Genomic DNA, 24,087 nt, shown 5'->3' on the forward strand with positions numbered 1-24,087 from the left:
CTGTGAGCATTTCTGCACTAGAATCTAAAGATGCCTCTTGGGTCCAACACTACCAGTCTCAAGAGTCTTTACCACCTTCATCACCTCTGCCATTGATGTTTGACCTGGTGCCTTTCCCTTCACTCCTTACACTGCTGGGGAGGAGATCCATCAAGGTCAGAGGCTCAGGGCTGAGCTGGCTCAGAGGCACCTCAGTAATGTGTTCGGTACGCTGCTCCTCTGAAACCCTGCCACTTCACACTTAAGTTACTGCTCAGGAGAAGGAACCAGAGGGGCTGAGGCATAGCAGAACCAACTCCTAGAAGCATATCCCCAGACTGCCTTCCAAAGCCACTTCAAACAGGCTACTGACACTGCTAACTACAAAGTGAGAGCTTAGCTGGGCCAAGCCACCTCTACTCAAAACCAAGCTGATGTGGAGTGTGCAAGGCAGGCACTGCCTTTGCAGGGACCCCTTAAGAACAGTTGCCTCCTCAGGGTGGCAATAGGGTCTGTTTTCCCTTCTGGAGCTCCTGCTCTGCTCCAGTCACCTACTGCAGCTCATCCTAGCTCATGTCAACTTCCACTCCCTCAGGCTCTCTGGGAAGGTTAGTGATGCCTGCAGTTAATAAGAAGTCCACTTCATTATAATGAGGCCTAAAAAGAGAATAACAGCTCTCTCTGTGCATCAGCTCAATTCTGCTTTCCTGGTCAATGCATTAAAACTCTACTCTTGAAACCTGGTGACTAATCTGTGCCTCAAAGCCTGGGGGAACACATATAATCTGGTTAGTGTTACGGCTGTTTGTTCGTATTAAGAACATCATTCTCACCAAGCTATTTGTCCTGAGTCTCCTGAGAGCAAGAACTGCAGGTTAATCATGAATATGTAAATCCAGCTTCCTTTCATGCATTTTAAATATGTTTCCTGTTGGAAAACAGAAGAGGAAGGGAGACTGATGCAACAGGGACTTGTGCCAATGCCGGGGATGCTTCCTAGGTGCTCAGTTCTCTCACACACTTCAGTTTGGGGACTAAAAGCACAGCAAGAGAATCTGCCAGCCAGCTCGTTTGCTAGACTAAGCGGTCTGCTGAACAAAACAAAACCCCAGACAACAGCAACCCAAACTACAGCATTTCAAGAGAGCTCAAGTTGGCCAGTCTTAAACCTGACCAATTCAAGCTGACTATCGGTCCCCCTCTGGTGGCCAAGCAGCCGCAGTCACCTGTCGCAGAACGAGGCTGCTGCATTGCTACCTGTCCTTGTGCTGAGGCACCTTGAGCATCCCCGAGCTCCGCACCACCTTTAGCACCCTGAGCCCGGGGCAGCGGGGCTCCGCTCGATGGACTGTCGGGCAGCACAACTTCAGAGCACGGAGCTGAGTCAGGGAGCGTGGCACAACTGGGCAGCAGGACAGATGGCATGCAAGTCTTCTAAAAACGAAGATTCACTACCAGAATAGCCAACATCTACCTAGTGCCTCCAGTTTGACAGCTTTAGGGGTATCTACAATTAGGCACTCGATTTTTAATAGCCATCCTGTGTAGCACTAGGAGCTCCCATCTTTAAACAGGGGCCCATTGTGCAAGGAGCTATAGACCGTTTGGACACAGAGACTGCCTACTCTTTAGAGTGAGGAATGAGGTGGAGAGAAAGGACAGAAGATGAACAGGAAGAGAGTGAGCAGGAGGAAACAACACTGGTCAGCATAAAAGATAACAGTCAGTGAGATGCTGTCACTGGGTGAGGACAAGCAACACAAAGACAACAGTTCAACATCTAGAAAACACCAAGGCAAGTTTTTTGTACTATAGTTTTTAGTTCCAACAATTAATACAATTGCTGCCAGCATATTGTTTGTTGATCCCCATATAAATGGGTCTAGGAGAGGGAAGGCTGCATACTCCTGCCAACTTCTCTAGTCACAGACAACAAAAAGGAGCTGCCAGGTTTCCCTAAGTAGGAGCCTGAAACTGCTCCACACCAACAATAAAGGCCTCTACAAATCTGAGCTAGCCTCTACACAGCAAACCACTTTTCCAGACATATCTGAAACCCCTGGAGCTGGTTTCATCATCCGCTAAGAGGACTGCAGAGAATTGTATTTCCTTGTGTTTCTTCACCCACTGCCATAAGCAGCACTATCTCATCTTGAGGCAACTATGCTTCAGCTACTGAAGCACAGGAGAGCCGTAAGCAGCTGTTCTTTCTGGTAAGAGATGAGATTTTTAACATTACTCAGAAAATTGCACAAGTTCACAGGCCTTCAGAATCGCTAGCATAAATCCCTAAATTAAGGTATGAGTACGCGCCAACACACTTCTTGCAGCTTATCAGAGAATTGCCCCGAGAGGGAGAAAAGAATTTTGTTTTGGCCACTGCAGTCACTCCCCCCAAACCACCCAAACTCACTCTGGCCTTCACGTGCCTCAGAGAAAACTCTGGAGCAGCCTTAGGTCAATTCCAGTTTCTCCATCCATCATAAGGTGCAAGAGTTCTGCTTCCTTCTTGTATTCATTGCAGGTTTATACCAAGCTGAGAGGCTTGGCTCTTGGCCTCACTCCGCACTTCAAAACCTGTGTGCAGCTGCCCACACCTCAACATACTGTGCAGCACACCATTGCTGCAGGAGAGTAGCTGGAAAAGACTGATTGGGAATTTTGGGTGAACTTCAGCTACAGCTGTTTTGTTTTACTGCAAAAAAAGTTATAGCAAATTCCATCTAAAAATGAACACATTCATGCAGTAACGCCTCCCTCCTACAATCAAGTTTCATGCTCTGGAGAGGTGCCAGGTCAGTCGGACACAAGATGGTAGCAGAACAGCCAAAACCATACAAAACATAGTAATTCACTTTGGAAACTAGGAGTTACAGCCTGGTTCAACTGACCAACTCAGCCATAACACTGTGAAAGCTAGAAGAGATTCTATCCAAATCAAGCTTCATTTCCCCATTTTCTCATCCACATATGTGAAGAAATTCCTTCTCTGTAGTTCTACAACTGAGGCAAAGAGAAAGCTGAACAGAGGAACTGAATGCACAAAAATCCCATTTCCTAAGCAGCAAATCTTGACACGTCAGGTTGAGTGGCTATGTATGGAATCAAGGATCCTAAGACAGGTGCTGGAGTCACAAGCTGGGGCACGTAGGATTGCAGCATGAAGTGCATGGGCATGATTTCTTTCCTAGCCCCAAGTCCATGCCAGGATAAATGAAGGCTGTGGAGTCAGCAGCAGGTCACAACTCCCTCTCCAAGACATCACAAGAGACTGGATGGACAGTATGGGCAGCTAAATGATATCAAACATCCTGCAAACAGAGGCAGAAACTTTAGAACCTACTTCATGCTAAAGTAATTCAGCATGCTTAGAAGCCTCCTTCACACCCAAACAGATAGAGTTTCTGCAAACACCATTCCAGCTTGGCCCCTTTCCCATGAGTAATACTGGTACAGCATAAAAAGACATGTCCACTTGGTTGGTTGTGTATCTTTTTGCGCATGCTGTTTGCAGACAAGGTCACCCACCTTATAGTGCCCTGACCCAAACTCCAGCAGCTCTAGACTCCCTCTCTCTGTGTTTTCCAGGGAACACTGGAACATTAGTTTCTGGATTCTTCATAACACTTAAAAATGCTTTACCTAACCTCTGTCTTCTGAGTCCAGCAGAAGAGAACTTTGATTCCAGAAGCAGCTTCTAATTAATACCATGACCCCGCACAATGCTACCGAGGCAGTTCCTGAGACTCAACATGCGTTGTTCATTCTTTTCTTTAGCTAGTGCTCATGGCTGGAAAACCAGAATCAAGGCTAGATGCTGGTTTCATAACACACTCATGATATGCCTAGTTAATATAGTGGAACACACAGAGCCAGGCAATGCTACATTGGCTGAAGATGGGCTAAATCTTTGTACAGCCCGGGAAACGGTGTTTTCATTCTTTTACAGGCAGCAATGCTAATAGGCACTGAATCATGTTGCAGAATCTTCTCAAGTTTGAGAGTTATGACTTTAATCTTTAAACTAAAAAATAACTTAAAAAATAAAGTCTAAGGAACACCAGTGATAAATGGAATGCTTTTTGTCAGAGCTGGGAACAGCTCACAGTCAGAGAAACTGGAAAGCAAGGAGCTGTCAATTTACTGATTCCTCCTGTGTTTTTTAGCAGACACTTAGAGGTACATTGTTTCTACCCTGCAAACGGAACCTATTTTGTATGGCTCAGAAAGGAGCAAAGGGCTTTTCTCCTGGCTTCCTTCAATCCTCTTGACAGTACAGTGAAGCACAAGCAATACCAATACCTGCCGCTCAAAGAGTCAGGTAATACACAGCAAGATGAAAAAGTAATTGCACCAACTGCATTATAGAAGTCCTTGATATACTTTCCAGCATTACCAGCTGCTTCAGCACACTTCCCAGCTTCCTGCAGAGAGGCCTCATAGTAGCTTGCAAGCGCCAGCCAAGTCCTGCCTCTTCCCAGAAGAGGCTCACAGCTCCTGGGTTCAGTCAGGCACCCTGAAAGGCTGCAGGTGAAGAATTGTCCTCTCTCCCTGCTACAGCAGACCTCAGTGAGACACCCAAAAAACCGGTGAAGTCCCTTGCTCACAGACAGCATTAACCAATTTTGTTGATTCCCTCTGTACAGCCCCGAAAGAATGCTTAGCTGAGAAGGCAGCATTTTTAAAATATTTTATTTATCATACAAACTATTTACAAAATCGGCTACTACAACCACAGGCTTCCAAATTTTGGCTGAACTCTGCCTGAAATTCACCAGAGGGAACTAGGATTTGACCTGTACCATCCACAGCTCCTGGTTTCTAAAAACATGCAACATGGCCTGCAGGTGCAGACTGAAGACTGGCCCCCTGCACCTCAAAGTGGCTTCAGAAAACGTGGAACCTGAGATGATTCCAGGATCCTAAAGATTTCTACAGAAGGGCCTCTATTAAGTGGGAACAAATAAAGGGTAAAAAGAAGTAACGAGCCTCTGCCAGAAGTAACATACAGCATAGGTGACCAGAGCACATCCCCACTGCCAGTGTTAAGGGCAGCACAAAAAGTGACTGTACTGGGAAAGGGTATAAAGCTAGAGACAAGTTTAGAAACATTGTGATGGATCTCAGCAACATGGGACCAGCTAGGGGACTGTGGAAACAATGAGGATGGGTTTAGTTGACTAAGAGCACCCATCACAGTTCTGACTGCACTTGTGCTAAGAAAAAAGTCCTCGGCATCTGCACAGCTGCTGGGAAGCACGGGGTGCTGGCTGCAATACAGTAAGAAGCGCTTAGGAGCTTTTCCCAGCAGAGCAAGATTGCCCAACATCCAGCTGCTTCATCCTCAGAATAAAAAAGTCCAGCACAATAGAAGAAGGGAGAAGATTCCTGAGGAAGATGTCATTGGTGGAGCTGGCCCACGGCTACAAAGCTGAAAACATCCTCGCCAGGTGAGACTGCACGAGGCTGCAACGTGGGAACAGTGCCAAGCTATGCATCCCAGCAAGCAGGAGTTAAGCCAAGCACCGCTGCCTCCTCTCAGTCCCTGGAGAAAGCAGTCAAGTGGTGGCATGGAGAACACAGGAGCTGTACCTCCACTGACCATGGAAACCATCTGCAGTGTAAATAAAATGGTACTCTCCACCCAAAGGAGGTCAGGACCTTGCAGAATGGAGCCTGCACTAAGAAAGAGAGAACAGCTACTACTGAAGTGATCTGTCAGAGTGCAACGGTGAGCAACTCTCAAGCTGGCAGCCTCCCAGCACCTTGGTGCCAGCAAGGGAATGAATTCACAAGGCAAAGAAAACCCCCTGAGTAGTCTCAATGCTCAGCTAGCTGCTTTTTGGCACCAAGATGGCTTTTTTTTTTTTTTTCTGTACAGAAATAACACAATCAGCCCAAGAGATGGCTAAGATGCTGCCTTAAAAACATTCTCTAGATGGAGAATGTTTTCCCCAAATTCCCAGTCAATTCAACTAAGCTATACACACTTACCTTAAAATATCTATACTGGGCAGAAATCTGCCTGGATCAGCTTGAGGACAGCAGAAAGGGGCTGAAGAAGATGATGCAACTTTTTAAGCTAATATAGTGTTCTAAAATTAGCTCTGGGATGCCAGTCTGAGACTCCATTCCGGAAGAAATCCAGCAATTCCATAAGCCCATGAAAGCTTACATTGCAGTTAGTAGTAATGCAGTGTGGGAGGTGATGGAGTTGTGCAGTGGGCTGTGGATGGGAGTCTGGACAAGTGTGGGGGCCAAGGCAAGAGCACAGAAGAACTCGTGATTGGCTGACCCTGGGACAGGCTGATGGACAGGCTGACGTGATCCCTGGGACAGGCTGACTTGATCCCTGGGACAGGCTGACGTGCTCCAGATGCAGAGCAGAGAACTTGCTCTGCATGGTCAGTGTGTAATTTTGGCATTCGAGGACAGTGAGGAACCAAAGAAGAGTCCAGAGGAGCAATTAAGATTTGTCACAATTTGCTCATAAAAAGTATATAAATCGCACCTGTGTAAAAAATAAAGGTCTAGTCTCGGCTTCACTCCTGAACTGGGTCCGTGCAATCAGTTGCCACGATGCGGGTTTCTTGCACTTTGACTCCTGCCCGCCTTTGACTCCTGCCACAAACTGTCTAAGGGACTGCTGAGAATGTAAAAGATGCTAAATTTTGCTTCACTGAGAAGCTCATCAAGATTTGCAGATTCTCCTTCCCTTTATTTCCCTGGGAAGAGCTGAATGGACCATGAGCAACAACAGACCCCAATCATAAGCCTACTTCTCACGCTGGTTTGCCCACTTCTCTCCTCACAAGCCACACAAGGGTGAGTGCTGACTGCCAAGTGACTACATGAGTGAAGTTCTAGTTAACATTTTGTGCTGGCAAGCTAGCAGCACTGAATGGAACAGAAGGAAAGGGAAGCTGAAGAAGGCAGAAAGACTGGGAGGACAGAAAGCCAAGCTGCTATCCAGGTACCAGCACCCCTTTGGAAACTCTGTCTGAAACGCAGTAGAGAAAGACAAGCCCCAGGCTGCTGCATGATAGAGGTAGAAGCCAAGACCCAGTGGGATGCTGGGGTGGAGATACCACGTTCTGCCCAGTACCATCACCCCAAAACCAAACGCAAGCCCAGTGCATACTGTCTCTGCTTACTGACCTGTCGCTGCTACTACATAACATAGGTACCCTGAAGGTGGATGTGGGCTTGGCGCATTGGTGCTCAGCTTTGAGGGATCACACCCGTGCCCATACTCTCTCTCCTGAGGAAGGGAAAAAGCAAGGGCATGGGACATCTTCCTGTGCAAGATCAACTGTCAAAAACATTCAGTGGAGGAGAAACTCCTCTTCCAGTTCATTTGCAGAGGCTCATTACCAGCCACTGCTGGAGAAGGACGCTTCTGCCGCTGGGCCCTGGGCGGAGGTAGTACAGGATCACTGTCAGGGCCAGCACTTGTGCTCCAATGAGATTGTTCTCCCCTTTGGGTTACTCCCTCCAGTGGATGCTGTCCATTTTTCTCTGTGGCACAGGCAACAACAGCATCCAGAGAAAGATCGAGAATGATAACCAGGAACCTTTCTGGGTCAGGTGCTTAAAGGATGGATGACCCTATACTCTTCATGAGTCATAGAGTTAGATGAGCTATCAAGGAGCATCACTGGGGGAGCTGAGCCAAGACATGGAAAGTTACTAAGGCTTCCCGTGAGTCATGTTTCCAGCAGAACTCCATCCTGGTCTTCTCTCTTCCTCCCAGAGAGCTATGATAAAGGCAGCTCAGCAGATCTCCCGTACCTCACCCTAACGCCTGCTTATGAACTTCATCTTCTCACAGAAGGTTGGGTGCACAGGGTGCACGGATATCAAGTGCAGTATCTCCTCGATGAACGCACCACAGTCCTTTTGCTGTTTCAAATTGAAACAAGGGGAGAATGAGGGAAAGGGAAAAGATGAGCTCTTGATGACATATCTGGAATACGGAAAGGCCACATCACATCTTCTGGATGATAAAGTCCTTAAACGGAGTCTTTGCTCTGCTTCCATGCCCACACGAAGGGAAGGAGAACAAGCAGAGGACTGAACCTGGGTCTTGCCACAAAGAGGCAGGATGCTAAGTGGTCTCCTGGAAAGGGGAAGTCACAGCATGCCAAAGCCCTCACAGCCCTCGCTGATAGCTAGCTGCAGCATCTTGTGCACTTCTTCATAGGAGTCATAAGTAGGGAGGCACAGCTGGTTAAAACTGTAAAACAAAAGAAAAATTGCATTCAGACGAGATCTGAAAGAAGACCATCCCCACCAGCTGCTTTTAGATGGGCTGACACAAGCATCACACACATTACATGTAATACACTGCTTGCCCACCACTACTAGCCAGAGACATCCCCAAAAGCACAATGCATGACGTCCTGCCACCCTAGGACACTTGCCAAGTGTGGGCTGTTGGCAAAGTACTGTGAGTTGGAGCTGCAATGATCTGGAAAGATGGACAGAGTGCAGCAAACCCTCCTGGGGGCAGCTGGGAGGAACCAGTTGTGAACTGCAAGAGCCTGGCCAGCTCTTCCTGCGTGAAACTGGAGACCACGGTCCAAAACCACCTCATGACCTGTTAGGAAACAGGAAAGGTAAAGTCAGGTCAGGCAAGCAAATCAAAAGCATATAAGCAAGTTGCAAGAAGATACAGCCAATTGCCCTTGCGAGCAAATGATCTACTAATAGTCACAATTCTTTTGTTTTAACAGGGCAACATGGAGGCAAGCATCAGATAGTTTCTTCTTCTCAGCCAAGAGATGTCCCACACTGCTACCTCCCACCATCCTTAAAGCAATAAGGTTTATGCTATCTCCACAGAGATTTTATTTTTAGAAGTACCTGCACAGGCATTGAGATACACTCGCAATGCAGAAGCTCATTTGCTTCTTGCACTATGATCATCTCGTGCTTTTTCACATTCTCTGCTGCTTTAGCAGGAAGGTGGAACCATCCCAGTGCTTACAGCTAGAAGCTTGTACTCCCAATCTCTTCTCCTCTTGAGCGTTTTGGCAGATTCCATTATTTTTTTTTAAATGAAACTTCTACCATTCCCATACCCCTCCCACTAGGAAAGGAAGGGAGGGATGGGAACAATTACAGGGTACAAATTTAGGCTACCACATCAGTAGTCTTTACCACAGCACTGAATTCTAAACAGTCTATGTGGGCTGCCATCATGGTCTTCAAGAAGCCCTTAGAGATACATGTATCACCGTGAATATCTCCAGTAGCAATGATTCCCCCCCACCCCCTCATTCCTCCTGATTGCCTGCTGAATTGTTCCTAATTTGTGCTTTGTTAGATTACCTTAAAAAGGCCACTGCTGCTGATTTTCACCTGCTGGTAACTGAGTAAGCATTATCGCTAGTCAGCCAGGCTAGGAGGAAGCATTACTTTATAAAGTGTGCAGTCCTAATCCTGATCCCCAGTTTGTCCCTCTGCAAGCCTGATTTCCAACCAGGAAATCTGTCCTCAGTTTAAGTTGTCTTCTGCTGGTTTCAGCAGGCAGGAGGGAGAAATACTTTCACTCACCTTCTCACGGAAGTGCCAAGATCCTCCTACCACGACAGCATGTGCCTTGAAGTCACAGACACTGATATCTCCAGTACCACACATAAGTAACTGAAAGGCAGGAGATTGCAGTCAGAAAGTCAGGAAACAAGGCAACAACAGCTACTGTGCAAATTACAAATATTTATAATGCTTAGAGAAGAAACATTTTGGCTGCATTTATTGCAGATCCATAGTCAGAGAGATAGGGATGTAAGGGTAGAGATGTTTAGGCAGGCAGCAATTACCTCAAGCTCATTCTCATCAAAAATAGCCAGGAGGTTCTCAGGAACTAACTCGTTAAGACCTGCAAGAGAAGAGGAGAGAAAAGCAGCAAGTGCTATCCCCTGGGACACAAAGGCAGAAGGGAGCAGGGAGCAGACAGCATGTTACCTTTCAGGAAATGATCCACCTCTTCTCTGACCTGATTGGCCAGCCTGTACTGCGCAAGCAGATTTAGATACAAGATTTTGTTCTCATTGGTCACGGGTACTTGAGCCCCTCCTGTCACGAGTTCCACCACCTAAAAACAGGGGAACACTCAAGTGTGACCAGCAGCATTCTCTACACTTGAACTCCCATCCAGAGCAAACCCAGGCAAGGAGCTACTGCCCAGATTAAGCTCTATTTCCCGGAGCACAGAGCAGAGTTCTCAGTGCCCCCGCTATAGGCAGAAGGGGTTAAACTATCCCACCTTCAGGAACTGCCCCCCTCACCTTCTCCAGCTGTCCTGTTTTGCTGTATTTCTCTTCAGCAAAGACCAGATCCATCTCACTCACATCATTGTTTAGTATGAAACAAACTTTGGATTTATAGAATTCTGGGTCATCCGTTTCAAAATACTGGGTGAAAGAAAAAGAAGGCAGAAACACAGAGGGGACAAAAAATTCCCATACATCGTTAACCAGGACTCTGAATCTGCTTCTACTACACCAACATTCAACCTCCCCCCCCGAGCAGCAGAAGCTTCAGACAAAGCTGGGAAGCTTTACCTTATAATGCATACGAAGCCCTATGATCTGAGCCAGGAAGGATCGGGTGAAACGAGCTCGAACCAGTTGTTTGTAAGCACCTCCCAGAGATGATTCATAAAGACACTTCCCTACTAGGCGGCCTGCAAACTCATACACTTTGAGTCGTAAATAGGTGGGACGCCCTGGATTTGGATGCACCTGCAAAGAAGATGCAAAATGAAACATCTGTGTAGCAGACAAGACTAGCACAAACACCAACTCTGGGACTAGCTCAAGTCACCGCGTCTCTCAGGCTGCCCCAGGAGTTTTACTGCAATATCCACAAAGCCGAGCAATGGGAATAAAATGCCCAAGCCTGCCTAGGCAGAACACAAAATGTTTCACAGGCACAGGCCAGGCACTCTGAGAGCAGAAATGGATTCTGTAACATTCGGGGCCAACAAAACCTCTGGACACTCTGATGCCACCTCCTCTCACCCAGAAATCCAGCCTTCTCAGCTGACTGACCACCTTCTGTTGTTCAGCCAGCCAGCTCTCTGACACTTCAGTGGGTTAAGATCACTAAGCAAAGCTCTAAGAAAGGCACTGGAAGTGACTGTGCAGACAAGATAAAGAACGGGTAAGGTTGCACACCACCCAGTAGCAGCAGCATTCTTTAACCATCAGCATGTCAACGCACACGTTTCTCTGCATTTAACGCAGGAACTGCAGACTCACCAAGGCCTGATTGTTATCACTAAAACGGGTAAAGAGTTGATTGGTGGTATCAAATAAAGCCTTACAGATGAGCTCAAACCACTCTCTGCGTGGACCTCCCCAGTCCAGAGCTACAAGATAAAACAAGCTTGGTCATCCATGGGTCATCAGTTCAAGAGTTTCATGCATCCTGCTCAGTATTAAACAACACGAGAACTCATCACATTGAACAGCTCCACAGCAAAAAAACAATATACAGGGATTTCAGAACTCTAGGTTCTGCTCCCAAACCTAATCTCAATATTTCTGAATTGCATGTCAGGTCCATGACTAAAGTAGGGATAGAATAGCACCAGCAGGGTAATTCATTAATATCCATGAGAAAGTGAAAGGGCTAGAAAGCTAGAGGATACACATACTACAAGAAACTAGAATTTCAGACTATATCTACTCCACCATCATTCCTTTCACTTCCTTCTTGAATATATTAATAGGATAACTCACCTTCTTCATCCTGAAAAATCACTTCAAAGTTTTTGCTCCAGTCAGAAACAGAAAAATTTCGTGTTGCTTTAAAAGACTGAAAAAAATAAAAAAAAAAAAAAAAGGAAGAAAAAAGCAGCAGCCATTACTGCTTGACACCCTGTAACCAACAGGCAATCCTGCACATCTGGATGGGCATTTTAAACAACACATAAAACAAGAAACAGTCTAGTACTCTAAAGTATAAAAGTGAGAACTGGGAACTCCTAAGCTCTAATTCTTATTTGCCTAAAGCCACAGGAGCCAGTCCCTCATTTTCACTTATGAGACACATTACCAACGTAAACACAGCTCATCTTAAAACCACTGTGAGGTCTTGGCACAGCACAGATACATCCCTCTCAAGGCTGCAGTGCAGCATTGTTTCAGACACTAAAGTGCCCGTGGGAAGGAGCAATTTCTGTAAAGCACTCTCTGCCCACAAGTTAGATTTTAAAAAAAGGAATGTTTCAGAGAACATTACAAAATAGCTTGAAGGGTTCACTGAGTTCATACTTAAAAGCAAGTCACAATGCAAAAAAAGTAACAATATTTCAAGTGTTCAGAACTTCGTCTGTTCCAATTCTGGATTCCAATTAAAGAAAATTATAAAAGCTACACAGCACTCCTCAGTCATACAGGCAGCATTACCTTCAAATAGGTTAGAGCACCATGCTAGCCACAGCTCTGGGCTAAATGTGTTGGTCACATTCATTGTGCCAGTCAACCTGGGACATTACAGCTTATATTTATTATTATTATTATGGAACTTAATTTATTTTCTCTTACTAGGCTGTAACACCAGTGCTCATGACAGTGCAGGAGTTTCCAAAATAGCGGGAAAGGTTAGCCACACAACTGCTGTTTAGGGGTGAACTCATTTTGTAGCAAGCTATTAACTGAAAGTATCTTAAACACCGCAAGCTCGTATGTGCACAAAATATTTCAAAACATAGAATTCCTTGGTGCACATCAAGGGAAACACGTGGAAACAGTAAGTCAGAATAACTTCACTCCCTGCATAGACAGTACTTAGGATGTCAGTTAGGAACTGTATTGTATGAATGACTCCTCCTTAAGTTTCATTTTGGAAACACACCAGCTCAGGTCAGCATCAGTGAGGACTTAACTCAAGGACTCCATGAAATATTTTATCATCACACTGAGCCACTACTAGAAGCCTGTTGATGCAAGAGTTTCATACACGCAGCTCAGGAACACCTGGCTTGGCAGCTTATCTCACTGAATGGCTCTGCACCATAAAAACAGTAGACAAAGACTCAGGAGCTCTAGGATCTGCTCCCAACTCTGGTCCAAGTAGACAGTCTCTCTCTGGGCCTCAGATTCCAATGTGAAGTGAGGACTGAATAGCACCAGCAGATTTCCTGGTTTTACAGCCTATGCATACATTTACTGTAGACATCCCTCAGGGCCCAATTTACTCTGTGACAAGTTCCTTAAAAATTTATCAGCGTTGAAGTTTCCTTATTACTTAAATTGATCTAGTCTTACTGGCTGTAGAGGAGGAACACAGCACGCCACACTATACCAAACCTGAACATGGAGGAGCTACCCTGAGTTTTTATTTTTTCTCCTTTTTCCCCATCTCAAGCTGTCTACTGGCATCTGCCTTGAAACAGGAAGACTAATCACTTTTAGCATGGCTGCCTTAGCAAGCGTCAGTTTGGATGTCTTTAGGCACGGTGCAGAAGCAGGAGGATGGAGGAAGCAGGAGGCTGAAGCAAAGGGACCTGCGCACTCACCGACTCCAGCAGGCAGTGCCGGCTGACCTTCAGCGTGACCTTCGAATGAGGTCTCTTCATATGCACCTGGCGTAGCTCTCGCTGAAAGAAGTTCACTTTGTCCTGGAAGGTCTCTGAGCCTCCTGAGAATAGTGACAATTTGGGTCAGGCCTGAGCTGTCAACACCTCAAACATCTAGAAGGCGTTCCCTAAGATTAATTACGTAAGTCAGCTTTACAGCCCAAGGATGAGTTTATTTCAGCAAGGTTTGGAGACAGAACTCTAAAAGCAGTTTGCAGTTAGTCTTGCTGACATTCAGACACTCACAGGTGCACTTTCAGAGAGCCTGAAAGAACAGCAAAACTCAAAAAGGAACTGCTGGAATGACAAAATACGCTCATTGGAAGCACCAACAGGAACAGAAGATCAAACTCCAGGAATCAGAGTTCTCATCAGAGCTCATTCAGTGCTGGCAATCTCCATCCCCCATGGAAACTAGCAGACTCAGTGTGTACCCACCTCACCGCCCCTTTACCTATGTTTTTATGCAGAGAGCGAATGAAAGTGGCTGCCAAGATGTTCCTCTCCTTGCAGCTGAGCTCCACAGGGGGTTGGATCCCATCATCCACCACCAGTGTCAGCAATTTGTGCACAGGGTCAGGACCAAGGTATGAAAACTAGCCGCAAAAAGAAGCAAGAAAGGGTAAACCCATCATGCAGGAGGCACAGTATCTTCAGTAGACAGAGCAACACCACCCGCACTCAAGACTTTCTCTGCTCACCCATGCAGATGCAGTTAACAGGAACTCTGTTTCAAGCATTCAGACTCCAGTTAGGAGGCTGCTTCAAACTTCACACCCTAGCCTAGGAGCTTCAGTAGACAGAATCACAACATTTTAGCAAGGTTATGAGGAAAATAATCAAGAGAAATGCAAAGGGAATGAAGATTTTTGCCTAGCATTGGGACAAAAGGCAGAAAGGAGTGATACAACTGGCTCCTGTTCATAAATACGAGCAGAATTTACACACTGAGAGGGAATTCCAGAGTTTAATTTTACACCACAAAATGTTGCTCTGTGGGTGGAAGCCCTTCTCTCCCAAAGGAAGAGTCAGACTCATTCACAAGGACCACAAGCTAACAACGTGGAGATGCAGTGACAGCTACGCGAAAAGAGGCTCACCTTTGTGCCAGGACATACTCTAAAGGTGTAAAGGCGCCATGGAATGATCTTCAGGTAAAATTCTTTCACTGAGAATTGCTGAGTAATCACAAGGAAAAGAAAATACTAAAGGTCACACATCTGTTAAGGGTTGTCCTTGGAACACATGAGGCACAGGATAGATCCATAAGGCCAGACCCCCCTCCAGCCCCAGGGACAGGTTCCTGCAATATTTGGTGACATTTTCTTCTGGCATAATACAAAAAAGCCATTAAAGATGTACAGATCTGTAAGCAACTTGTCAGCAAGACTTTACTTCATTCATTTATGACACATGGGATCCCAGCAGGACACAGATTTTACAGCAGTAAGCCACCAAGTTCAGAAGAACGTCACCAGTAATTGGAAGGTAATGTTAAGTACGCTTGAGAGGCTGAATTCAGGACAAGATTATAATGCATCGACAAAAAGCCTTTGAAGAAAGTCACACTAACAGAACTATTGCTACTGATCTCTAATATTAACTACTGTTCCAAACAACTATTAAAAAACACTTGCAATTGCTAAATCCAGGAGATTTGCAGATATTTCTGCTCAGTGTATATCTGCCAGAACAGAAAAATACCAACTGTGGAACTGTTGCCTTCTGGAGAGCAAGCTAAGATGAAAGTGAAGCACCTCTAGACAAAACACAAAACCATTTCCTGTACACAGCTGTTCTGGCATCAACAACTGGAAAAACCCAGGAGCAGCATTTCTCCAGAAACAAAGCAAATACAAACAGCAATCCCTTAGAGAAATAACAGCATAGTTACTGTTATCTACTGCACAGGACAGATGCTCTAGGTATAAATAGAGACAACCAGGGATACAATTAGGCAAGCATCAGAATTACATGGACAACCTCAGCTCCTAAAGGGAACCTACAACAGTACCTGCTTCTGGCCATTTTTTCACTTTTCTTTTCCTTGGAACAGGACATAGACAAAATCTGACAACCTCTAAGTTATGATCTACAGGTATCAGAAACCGAGAAAGGGGATTGCAAGTCTGACCTGACTAGAGCAAAAGAAAGGCAGAGTATCTATTAAACAATCTGTGAGAAAATTCCCTGTAGGCTTTGGATCAGGCCTAGAAAGACACACTAAGTCCTAAAACTCCAAGGAGCATCTGAGTCATGAGCTCCATGTTTGCTGTCTAGCCTTAGGCAAATCTTTTTCAAGCAAATCTGAGTCACCTATACCTGGAGCTAAGACACAGGGCACAAGGAAACGCTTCAGTTGCAGCACACTATAAACATGAACTCAAGAGTAGTAACTTTGTGTTATCTACCTTAGGTGACACATAGCAGTACACTTTTTTAGGTTTCTTCACTTTCTCAGGGGTTTGGCTGTCAGAGGGAGAATCTTCATCTTCATCCTCAGTTGCAGTCGAAGGACGGCGCTGAGAGGGGCTCAGGTGTGTTGGTGGAAGTTGCCACTGAGTGTTGGTGTAACTAGGAGCATCATAAAGGTAGGCTTCAAAGTAAATACTGACACCTGAGGTGGAAACATTGCGTTCTACAATGTTTTTCTCATTTTCTGAGGGAAACAGACATAAAAAAAGTTGTGTAAATCTTAATGGAGACCAGAATCGAAAGGTAAATAACTCTCAGAGCACTACCAGATTAGCTACTATGATTTTGAAGAAAAAGGTACACATCCAAAGGAAAACTTGGTCAATTAAAACTTTGATAAAGAGAACCCGGGAGTGGAATGAAAAGCTTTCAAGACAGCATTTTGTCTGCCCTGGCTCCAGGCAGTGACTGATTGAAATAAAAAGGAAAAAGGCATACAGAACCTCTCTATGGGAGCACCAATCTGAAGGCATAGCTACTTGACAGCCATGCTGCAGACTGACTCACTCCTGAAGAAACCAGTAATTATAAAATTGTAAAAAACCACACAGGTTACATGAAGTGTTCCTCATCCATATAGCTTGACATACAATACTCAACTGGCTCACTTCTGGTATGGCTCAGATGACAGGCACTAGCAAGCACTAAAGATCAACTAATTTCAGAGGTAAACCTCCTGAGACTGAGGAAAAAAAACAAAATACACATGCTTTTATCTGTTGATGGAAGAGAGCATATTAGCCTTCAGACATCTCCCTTGTCAGTAGTAAATTCATTTACCTTAGCATTTTTTAATGCATAGGCATTCCTTCAGCAATCAAGCATGGCTAGCCTGCAGGGAAGTCACATTTAGCTCTGCTACAGTGTGCAAAGCATCCTGTAATAGGACACCTGGGGAACGAATACCAAGTAGCTCTTGACTCACCACTTAGAACAATGATGTCAAAATCACCATTGCTTATGGGCTGGTTCTGGTAGGAGATGCAGGCATGGAAACATCCCCTACAGTGCAAGGTGAGTCGGAAGAACACTTCACAAGTCTGCCGATTGGACACCACAGACTTCTCAAACACAACGTCAGAGCTCTCTTCTTCTTGAGGACCCAGCTAAACAGAAAACAAACTCATAAATGGGGCTCTCTACCTCGCTGCAAGCCAAGCAGTCAAGGGATGAGGTTGTACTCACCTCATGGATGGAGAGGCTGTAATTGTGCTCATCTATCAGGGACACAGAATTGCTGGTAGGATTGTCATACTCATCTCTGGGAACTATCTGCAGAGTGTGCTGCTGCCCACAGGTCAGCACCAGGGTGGAGAAATGGCAGATAATTTTAGTTTTGGAGGGAACCACCATCCCTGAAGGAGAGAAGAATTCAGAGTCAAACAAATTTCAAGGTGAAGATACAAAGAGACAAGAAAGAGCAACTGGGGCACAATACCCTTGAAAAAGGATCAAATCTAAACACATTCTGTGCCCCTACATTCAAAAAACAAATCATCTGAGGACTGAAGTACATGGTGTGGTGCACCTGGTTTGCCTTGGGTCAGAACATAATACTGATAAAGCAAACCCAACGACCATCCCTCTAAAGAATACTTTTTCCACCATTCTAGTCCTCAACTCAAGAAGTTTCTCCCACTGCACATACAAAATATAAGTCAGTTAACATCCAAGGAAACCTGCAAATCCATCTTAACAAACTTTAGCCTGGAGGGTATCAGAGCTAAACCCAAGCTTTCTTGTATCCTAGCAAGCTTTGTGTCTATTCACAATGCAATGGAATAGAGGTACTTTCAATGAACATGTACATGAAATATAAAAGATGATGACTGGGGTAAAAACAACAGTAGAAGGAAACTAATTTAAAATGGGAAAAAAAAACAACGGATATAATCAAAGGTATTGACTGTTTCAGGAGCTTAAAGGAATAGAGCATGGTGTTCAAAAGAGGAAGAGTCAAATCATGACAACACTTCCAACTCAGATACAAATAACTCAGTGCTTTCACAAGTGGCATTCTCCAACTACTAGACAGATCACAAAGAAGTTAGTACTAAACAGAGAACAAGACACAAGTGGTTAGCGAGTTAAAGCAGCACTAATGACTTATTCTGAAAAGCAGTTTCTATTTTGCCACATACTGATCGTCACAAGTATGTTTTAGTCATGGGCCTATTACTGGGATCTACATGTGGCAAGACAAGAAAAAATGGTGAAGGGTAACCCTTTCCCTGTCACCTACCTATTTTAGCTGGAAACACATTTACCTAACTCCCTCAAATACCTCCACATCTACTTTGAATTGTTAGAGGGCCACTTAGACCTTACCTGGCTGGAACACCTTGTAGTAGGGGCTGTAGGCCACATTCAAGCCACCGAGTTTTACAGTGATCTCGTATCTCCCAGCCCTGCGCACAGTGAAGGCCACTTTCACCACATTGGAATTAGGCTCCTGAAGAACTTCCTGGGTTACAGGAATATCAATTGCTAGCTCCACATGGCAGATGTGAACTCGCAGCCCCACAGGCCGGTGAGCAGGGAAGGGTTGCCCATTTTTATAGAATAACTGCATGGGAAATGGAGAAGTCCAGGTCAGCAAAAATATGCAGTGCACAGCAGAAGAGAAAGCCAGTTGCTCTGGGGAAACAAGGGCAAGAACCTCAGCTCAGCAAAGGGAAAAAAATATGACCAGCCAGCTCCATCACACAGGCTGTGTTCTCTGAAGCGAACAGGGCACAAGTGGGTATTGAACAGCCTGATTCTCTTTTGTCCTGGTGTCCAAACGAGTGCCCCAAAAAGAACATGCCTCTAGGCATTTCTTCTTGGTGCTATTAGTGCACTACCAGAGCAAAAGAACCCACTACCGGCAGGAAAAAAGCAGAGCCAGACCCCTTTCACAGGAACAAGCAGATCTTGCCTGTTTGGACAAGATTTGGAAAAGCTCTCACTAACTTGCTAGAGAAAGTATGGAGAAGATGCCAACCTAAGGAGCTGACCCAGACTGTACTGATAAGAAGCATCAGCATGAAAACAATGTTAGATAAAATCACAGGCAGCTCCACCACAGAAGTGATCTGCTGGACAATCTCAGAAGGTAACACAATCTCGACCAGTACTTCCTTACATGAAAAGAATGACACCTTGAAACCTTATCAGCATGGGCCAGATCTTGCCTGCCATCTGCAATCAGCCTGCAGTCAGCAAAATGTTACTATTATTCCCCATTTCTAAATAAGGGAGGGCATGGGGCCTCAAGCAGTATGTATCTTGACTGTCAGTGAGAGAAACCAGTGCATGCAACAGCTACTGTTGATGAATAAAGGGCTAAGCAAATGGGAGACGAGCATGAAGTAGAAGGGCACGTTGCTGGAGCTACCATGAGTGAGACTCAGTAAGGTGAAGGGAATAAATTTAAACAGCAGGGGCAAAACAAGTGCATTTCCCCTCAGCTCTTTTCCACCGCCTGCCCTAGAGTTAGAACCCCTCACTCATCCTCAAGCAGAAGGGTTTTCCTCTCCTTCCTGAGAGGTATGGGTATGGCAATCCAGTTGAACCTTTCTTCTTACTATGACACCTTTCTGGGTGGGGAGGGAGGACCAGATAGGTGCACACATGAGCCCAGCAAAACACGTTCAAACTTTCCCCACGTAGCTCCAACCTCTCAGTATTCAGGCCCCTCACCCATCTTATTTGTATGCTTGTTCTAGTCCCCCAAACTTGGTCTTTTGGGATTGCAGGGAAACAAGAGTCCTTGGCAAGCTTTTCCAGGTCAGACAGAACAACACTCAGTTTTGAAGGAATGGGGAGTGGCTGTGAACCATGGTAAAATGCCCAATCCCATGCTCCCAACTCCATCTGCACAACCGAAATGTCGCACCAAGTCTGTTGAAAGCAAGGCTCAGCCACCCACTCACTTCCCAGTACAGGAAGCAGTAGACAGGACAAGCCTGGCCTCCTCTGGCTCTTCAGAGGATTCTAGAGAGAAGGAGATAAGACTCTAAGGAGTGCAAACCTCAGATATGCTCTTACAGAGTTCTGCAACACAGTTACAGGGGGCAGAAAACATACCCAGATAGCTTTCCTACTCCTAAGTTAGACCCAGCTTGGCCTCCACAAAAAACTTTTGAAGAGCCCATCCCTAACTCAGACCTGTGTTCCTGCCCCGAAAACTGCATGGAAACAGAAATACTCCCTTACATGCACTCGGAAGGCCATGCTGTGGCCCACCTCATAGGGGTCCTTCCAATCCCAGGAGATTTTGCAGGACCGGGGATCCAGGTAGTTGCCTCGCACGTAGTCATAGATAGTCCGCTCTCCTCGGCGCTCCCGGTCCTCATGCTGAAGGAAGCTGACTATCCGTGCGGCAAGCTCAAAGAGGAACTTAATGGTGAAGAAGAAAGCTACCACAGATACTGTGATCCCACCTGCAGCAAGGACAGAACAGAGGGTGGTTGCAACAGCATGGCCGAGTCAGGTGCCAAAATCCCCTCTGCATCAGCCCAAGACATCTTTTATTAATGATGTTCTACTCAGCTGCAAATTAGGTGTGTAAGGCAGAAGCTACTGTGTGAACATTTATGGTTTGTGTTATGCTACAAGTAAGGTTAGAAAAGAAATCCCCCAACACTGTGCAAATGGCTGCAAACAGAGGAAATAGGTAAAGGTGGTACAGTCTCAGGTACAGCTAAGCAGACATCCCAACAGAAGCACAGAATTCCCTTTGAGTTGCAAATTAGAGCTCCAGAGATTCCTTTAAGGGAAACACTCATATAACCACACAATCCCTGCACATCACATTAAGGCTGCATTAAGAAGCATCACTGAGGCAACAACCCTGCACTAGTTATTGAAAGGGGAACTAAGGAGATGGCTTCAGAATGAGGTCAGTGGAAGGACTTCAGGAATAAGAATGGTGGAGAGGTAAGTCTGCCAGATAGAAGGCACAGTGCAGGGCAACAGTAACTTCATGTTTGTTAGGTAAACTCTGAACTAGCATGAAAGCAGAGGCTTTCAAGAAACCCTTCTAAAGCCTATGTACAAATAGAATGTACTGTACAAATACAGTGGCAGCCTTTCCTTCACTTACCAATAATGTAAAACATCAGGTCCCTTCGATGAGACACACAGCCGAGGATCACAGCTGCATCTAGAACACAAAATAGGCCAAGTCCAGTCCAAAGACTCTTCCTCACACAAACTGGCCTAAATTTAATTTATGATTCCTCAAATACCTATTGATCATCTATCTTCCTCTCCAAGGACATCCCTAAAACATTACTCTGCAAGACTGAAATATGCAAACAGCACAGCATGCTACAAGGAACAGTTCGCCCTCCATCACAGATTCCCATTCAGATTCAGGGCTCTGTAAGGACAATATATTATCCTCAGGAAACAGTGAGAACAGGCTCTGGGTACTGCAAGAAGGAGCTACTTTTTGCAGGATCACCAGCTTTGACAACAGTGGCCAAAAGCCACTCATCCAAACTGTTACACTACTTGCTTCTGCAAGTCACAACGTTAACTTCTAGTCTGCCATGAAAGCACATCGCAGAGCCACCACCAAAATGTGCATGGATTGACCCTCAACCAGCAACCTCAGAATAAAAAGCTATGAAAAAAAAGGAATGCAGACAAGACCATCTCCATTTGCTCAGAATAAACAAAATACTTCCAGGGCAGAGCTGAACCAATTTTTTGCCCTGTAACTACTATGGAAAGTATGACTCCAACTGGAAAACAGTCCACCTGTGTTTTCCTACTCAATTCTGCAAAGGGGAGCCTCTCCACTGGAATATGCACTGATCAATCCACAACCTAAAACCCTGGTTTTGTTCACTATCACAATTGCAGCAATTTTTAGAGACATCCACCTAGAATCAAGTTCTCACTGGGGGGACTGCTAAACAAACATGTAGTAAAAAGTCCTCACCCAGAACAACAACATGCGGTTTGGTTGATGCGACATAGTTGACAGATGGAACAAGAGCAGCAGCAAGGAACATGTGTGACAATTAGACAAAGAATTTGGCGTGCACTAATGCATACAGTACATCTCGCCATGTTGCCATTCAGTTAGTGAGAAGATACATTGTGAATTCAAGCCGCTTTTGCCTTTTTTTTTTTTAAGAACACAAAAGGAGAGTTATTCATCAGTCATCTCCATAGCAGAAGCCACAGGCATCAGCATGCAGAAAGCTTAAATGAGTATTTCCCCTCAACAACAGCCATGACATTCCTGCCCAGCACATCTACTTTGCTGGCCTCCACAGATGTTGCATGTCTCCAGCCAAAGAGCAATCACATACCTTTACACAAGTGCCCATGTTCTAAAAGCCAAAAGGGGGGTACTCATTCTTCAGCATCCTTTCTCTTTGTGCCCAACACTGGGGCAAGCATCAGCAAGAGGAGGCCATAGAGAAGATTATCACAGAAAGAGAAAACCCTGGAACTTGCATCACAGAATCACTGCCTAAAGGTGAGGACCTGAGCACAGCAATTTCTTCCTCTGTGTGGAAAAGGGTTGTGCTGTAATGCTGCTCCCTGCAGCCTGTCGTTTTCTAGCTTCCCTGGGAAAAAAAAAAAAAAAATGGAGATAGAAAAATGAGATTTCTCCACCCTTGTGGACAAATCTAGCAAACAGAAACACATCAGAGGTGTAAGACACAAAAGTATCACTAGACATCAGACACATAGGAGACATGCTATAAAGGTATCGCTGTTGATGAGGTGCTAGGCTTCACCATATCCTCAACCTCCACCCACCACAATCCCACATCACTCTATGACCCCCTGAAACTAGCAGGTTCAAGGTGGAACAAAAGCATCCTGCCTCCAGAGGTTTCATCAGGCTCACAAGTTTCACGGAGCAGCTAAGGACCTGTGTGCTGCTCATGAGGGCTGTTAAGGAACAGGCACCACTTCAAGCTTCCACATTCCACAAAATGCCATATACTGTTCTCAAATTAATTTTGCCCAGGTATAGAGGACTATTTATAATCATGTCTAGGAAAAAAAGTCTTCCAAAGTTCTTGGACCCCAAAGTAAACTAGGTAATTTCTTTTGCTGCTGTTGTTCTAGGTATTCAGGAAACCAGTATCCTCGTAAGGTGTTTCAGTTTCAGCAGCACCATCCACTAAACGACCGTTTACTGTCAGGATTGAGATTAAAAAAAAAAATAAAAAAGTCTAACAGCAAGGAATGATGCAACCCACAAAAACCAGGACATATGCCAGAAGAAAACCCACAGAGCCTACACAGTTGGTATCTCCTCATTCAGAACATAGATTATATAAAGGAGTGAGAATTAAATGAACACAGCAGCTGTCTGTAAGGACAGTCACCTCCTCTGGGGATGTAAGTGATGTGCTCCTTCTGCCTGCTATCCGCTGCCGCAGCTGCCACCTCCTCCTTACTCCCCCAACATCCACCTTCCTCTTCAGGTACCTCTTATTCACCTCCATCCCAATAATCACACAGATCTGACTGGCTTTGCACATTTCCAGCAAGCTTTCTAATGCATACAAAAACTAACAGGTAAGTCTGTGCAGAGCTCTCTGATTGTATTGCAAGCAGCTAGACTCTCACTGCCTTTTCCTCCCTCACATTTCAAGGAAAATCCCACCCACTCAGCTGTTTTCTTCTTTCCTCTGCTTGAGCAAACAGTGTTGCAGTGCCCAGGTCATAACTCTCATTCTCCTCCTAGATGAAGCTTCAGGTTTCTAAACTCCTACTTCTGTGTATTAAGAATCACAGACCTAGCAAAGTCCTTGATATTTTACCTCTTTTACAGCACACATCCAAGCTGTGCTACAACTGGCCTAGTTGAGGCCTATTCCAGCTTGGCCTGGCTGTGGAAGGTGTGTAACTCCTTCCCACAGAGCTGAGGACTTTCACAGAAACATATGAATGTTTGGGAAGCTATGAAATATCCCTCCACCACCTTGCAGAATCAGCATCTTCACATCACCAAAAAAACATTCACACAAAACTGGCCCTGTAGATTCATCTACGCAAGCTATTTCTGCCTCGGTCCCTAACTC

The 24,087-nt window shown here is 45.3% G+C and overlaps 1 protein-coding gene across 1 annotated transcript; it reads right to left on the minus strand.

Moving 5' to 3' along the window:
* Positions 1–7,616: 7,616 nt before the first annotated feature.
* On the minus strand, positions 7,617–21,147 carry AREL1 (apoptosis resistant E3 ubiquitin protein ligase 1). The gene is made up of 18 exons (XM_008943466.1): positions 21,132–21,147; positions 20,243–20,469; positions 18,374–18,611; positions 17,231–17,400; positions 16,971–17,151; positions 15,982–16,229; positions 14,671–14,748; positions 14,025–14,166; positions 13,511–13,632; positions 11,730–11,805; positions 11,247–11,356; positions 10,548–10,727; positions 10,272–10,397; positions 9,949–10,078; positions 9,804–9,862; positions 9,538–9,627; positions 8,403–8,578; positions 7,617–8,215 (listed from the first exon to the last, which is right to left on the minus strand). Exons 1-18 carry the CDS (start codon positions 21,145–21,147, stop codon positions 8,113–8,115), a joined length of 2,472 nt encoding a protein of 823 aa, XP_008941714.1. The 3' UTR covers positions 7,617–8,112.
* Between the last annotated feature and the right edge of the window lie 2,940 nt (positions 21,148–24,087).

The sequence above is a fragment of the Merops nubicus genome, unplaced genomic scaffold (assembly GCF_000691845.1).
Source record: "Merops nubicus isolate BGI_N331 unplaced genomic scaffold, ASM69184v1 scaffold16297, whole genome shotgun sequence".
NCBI classification, from domain to species: Eukaryota; Metazoa; Chordata; class Aves; order Coraciiformes; family Meropidae; genus Merops; species Merops nubicus.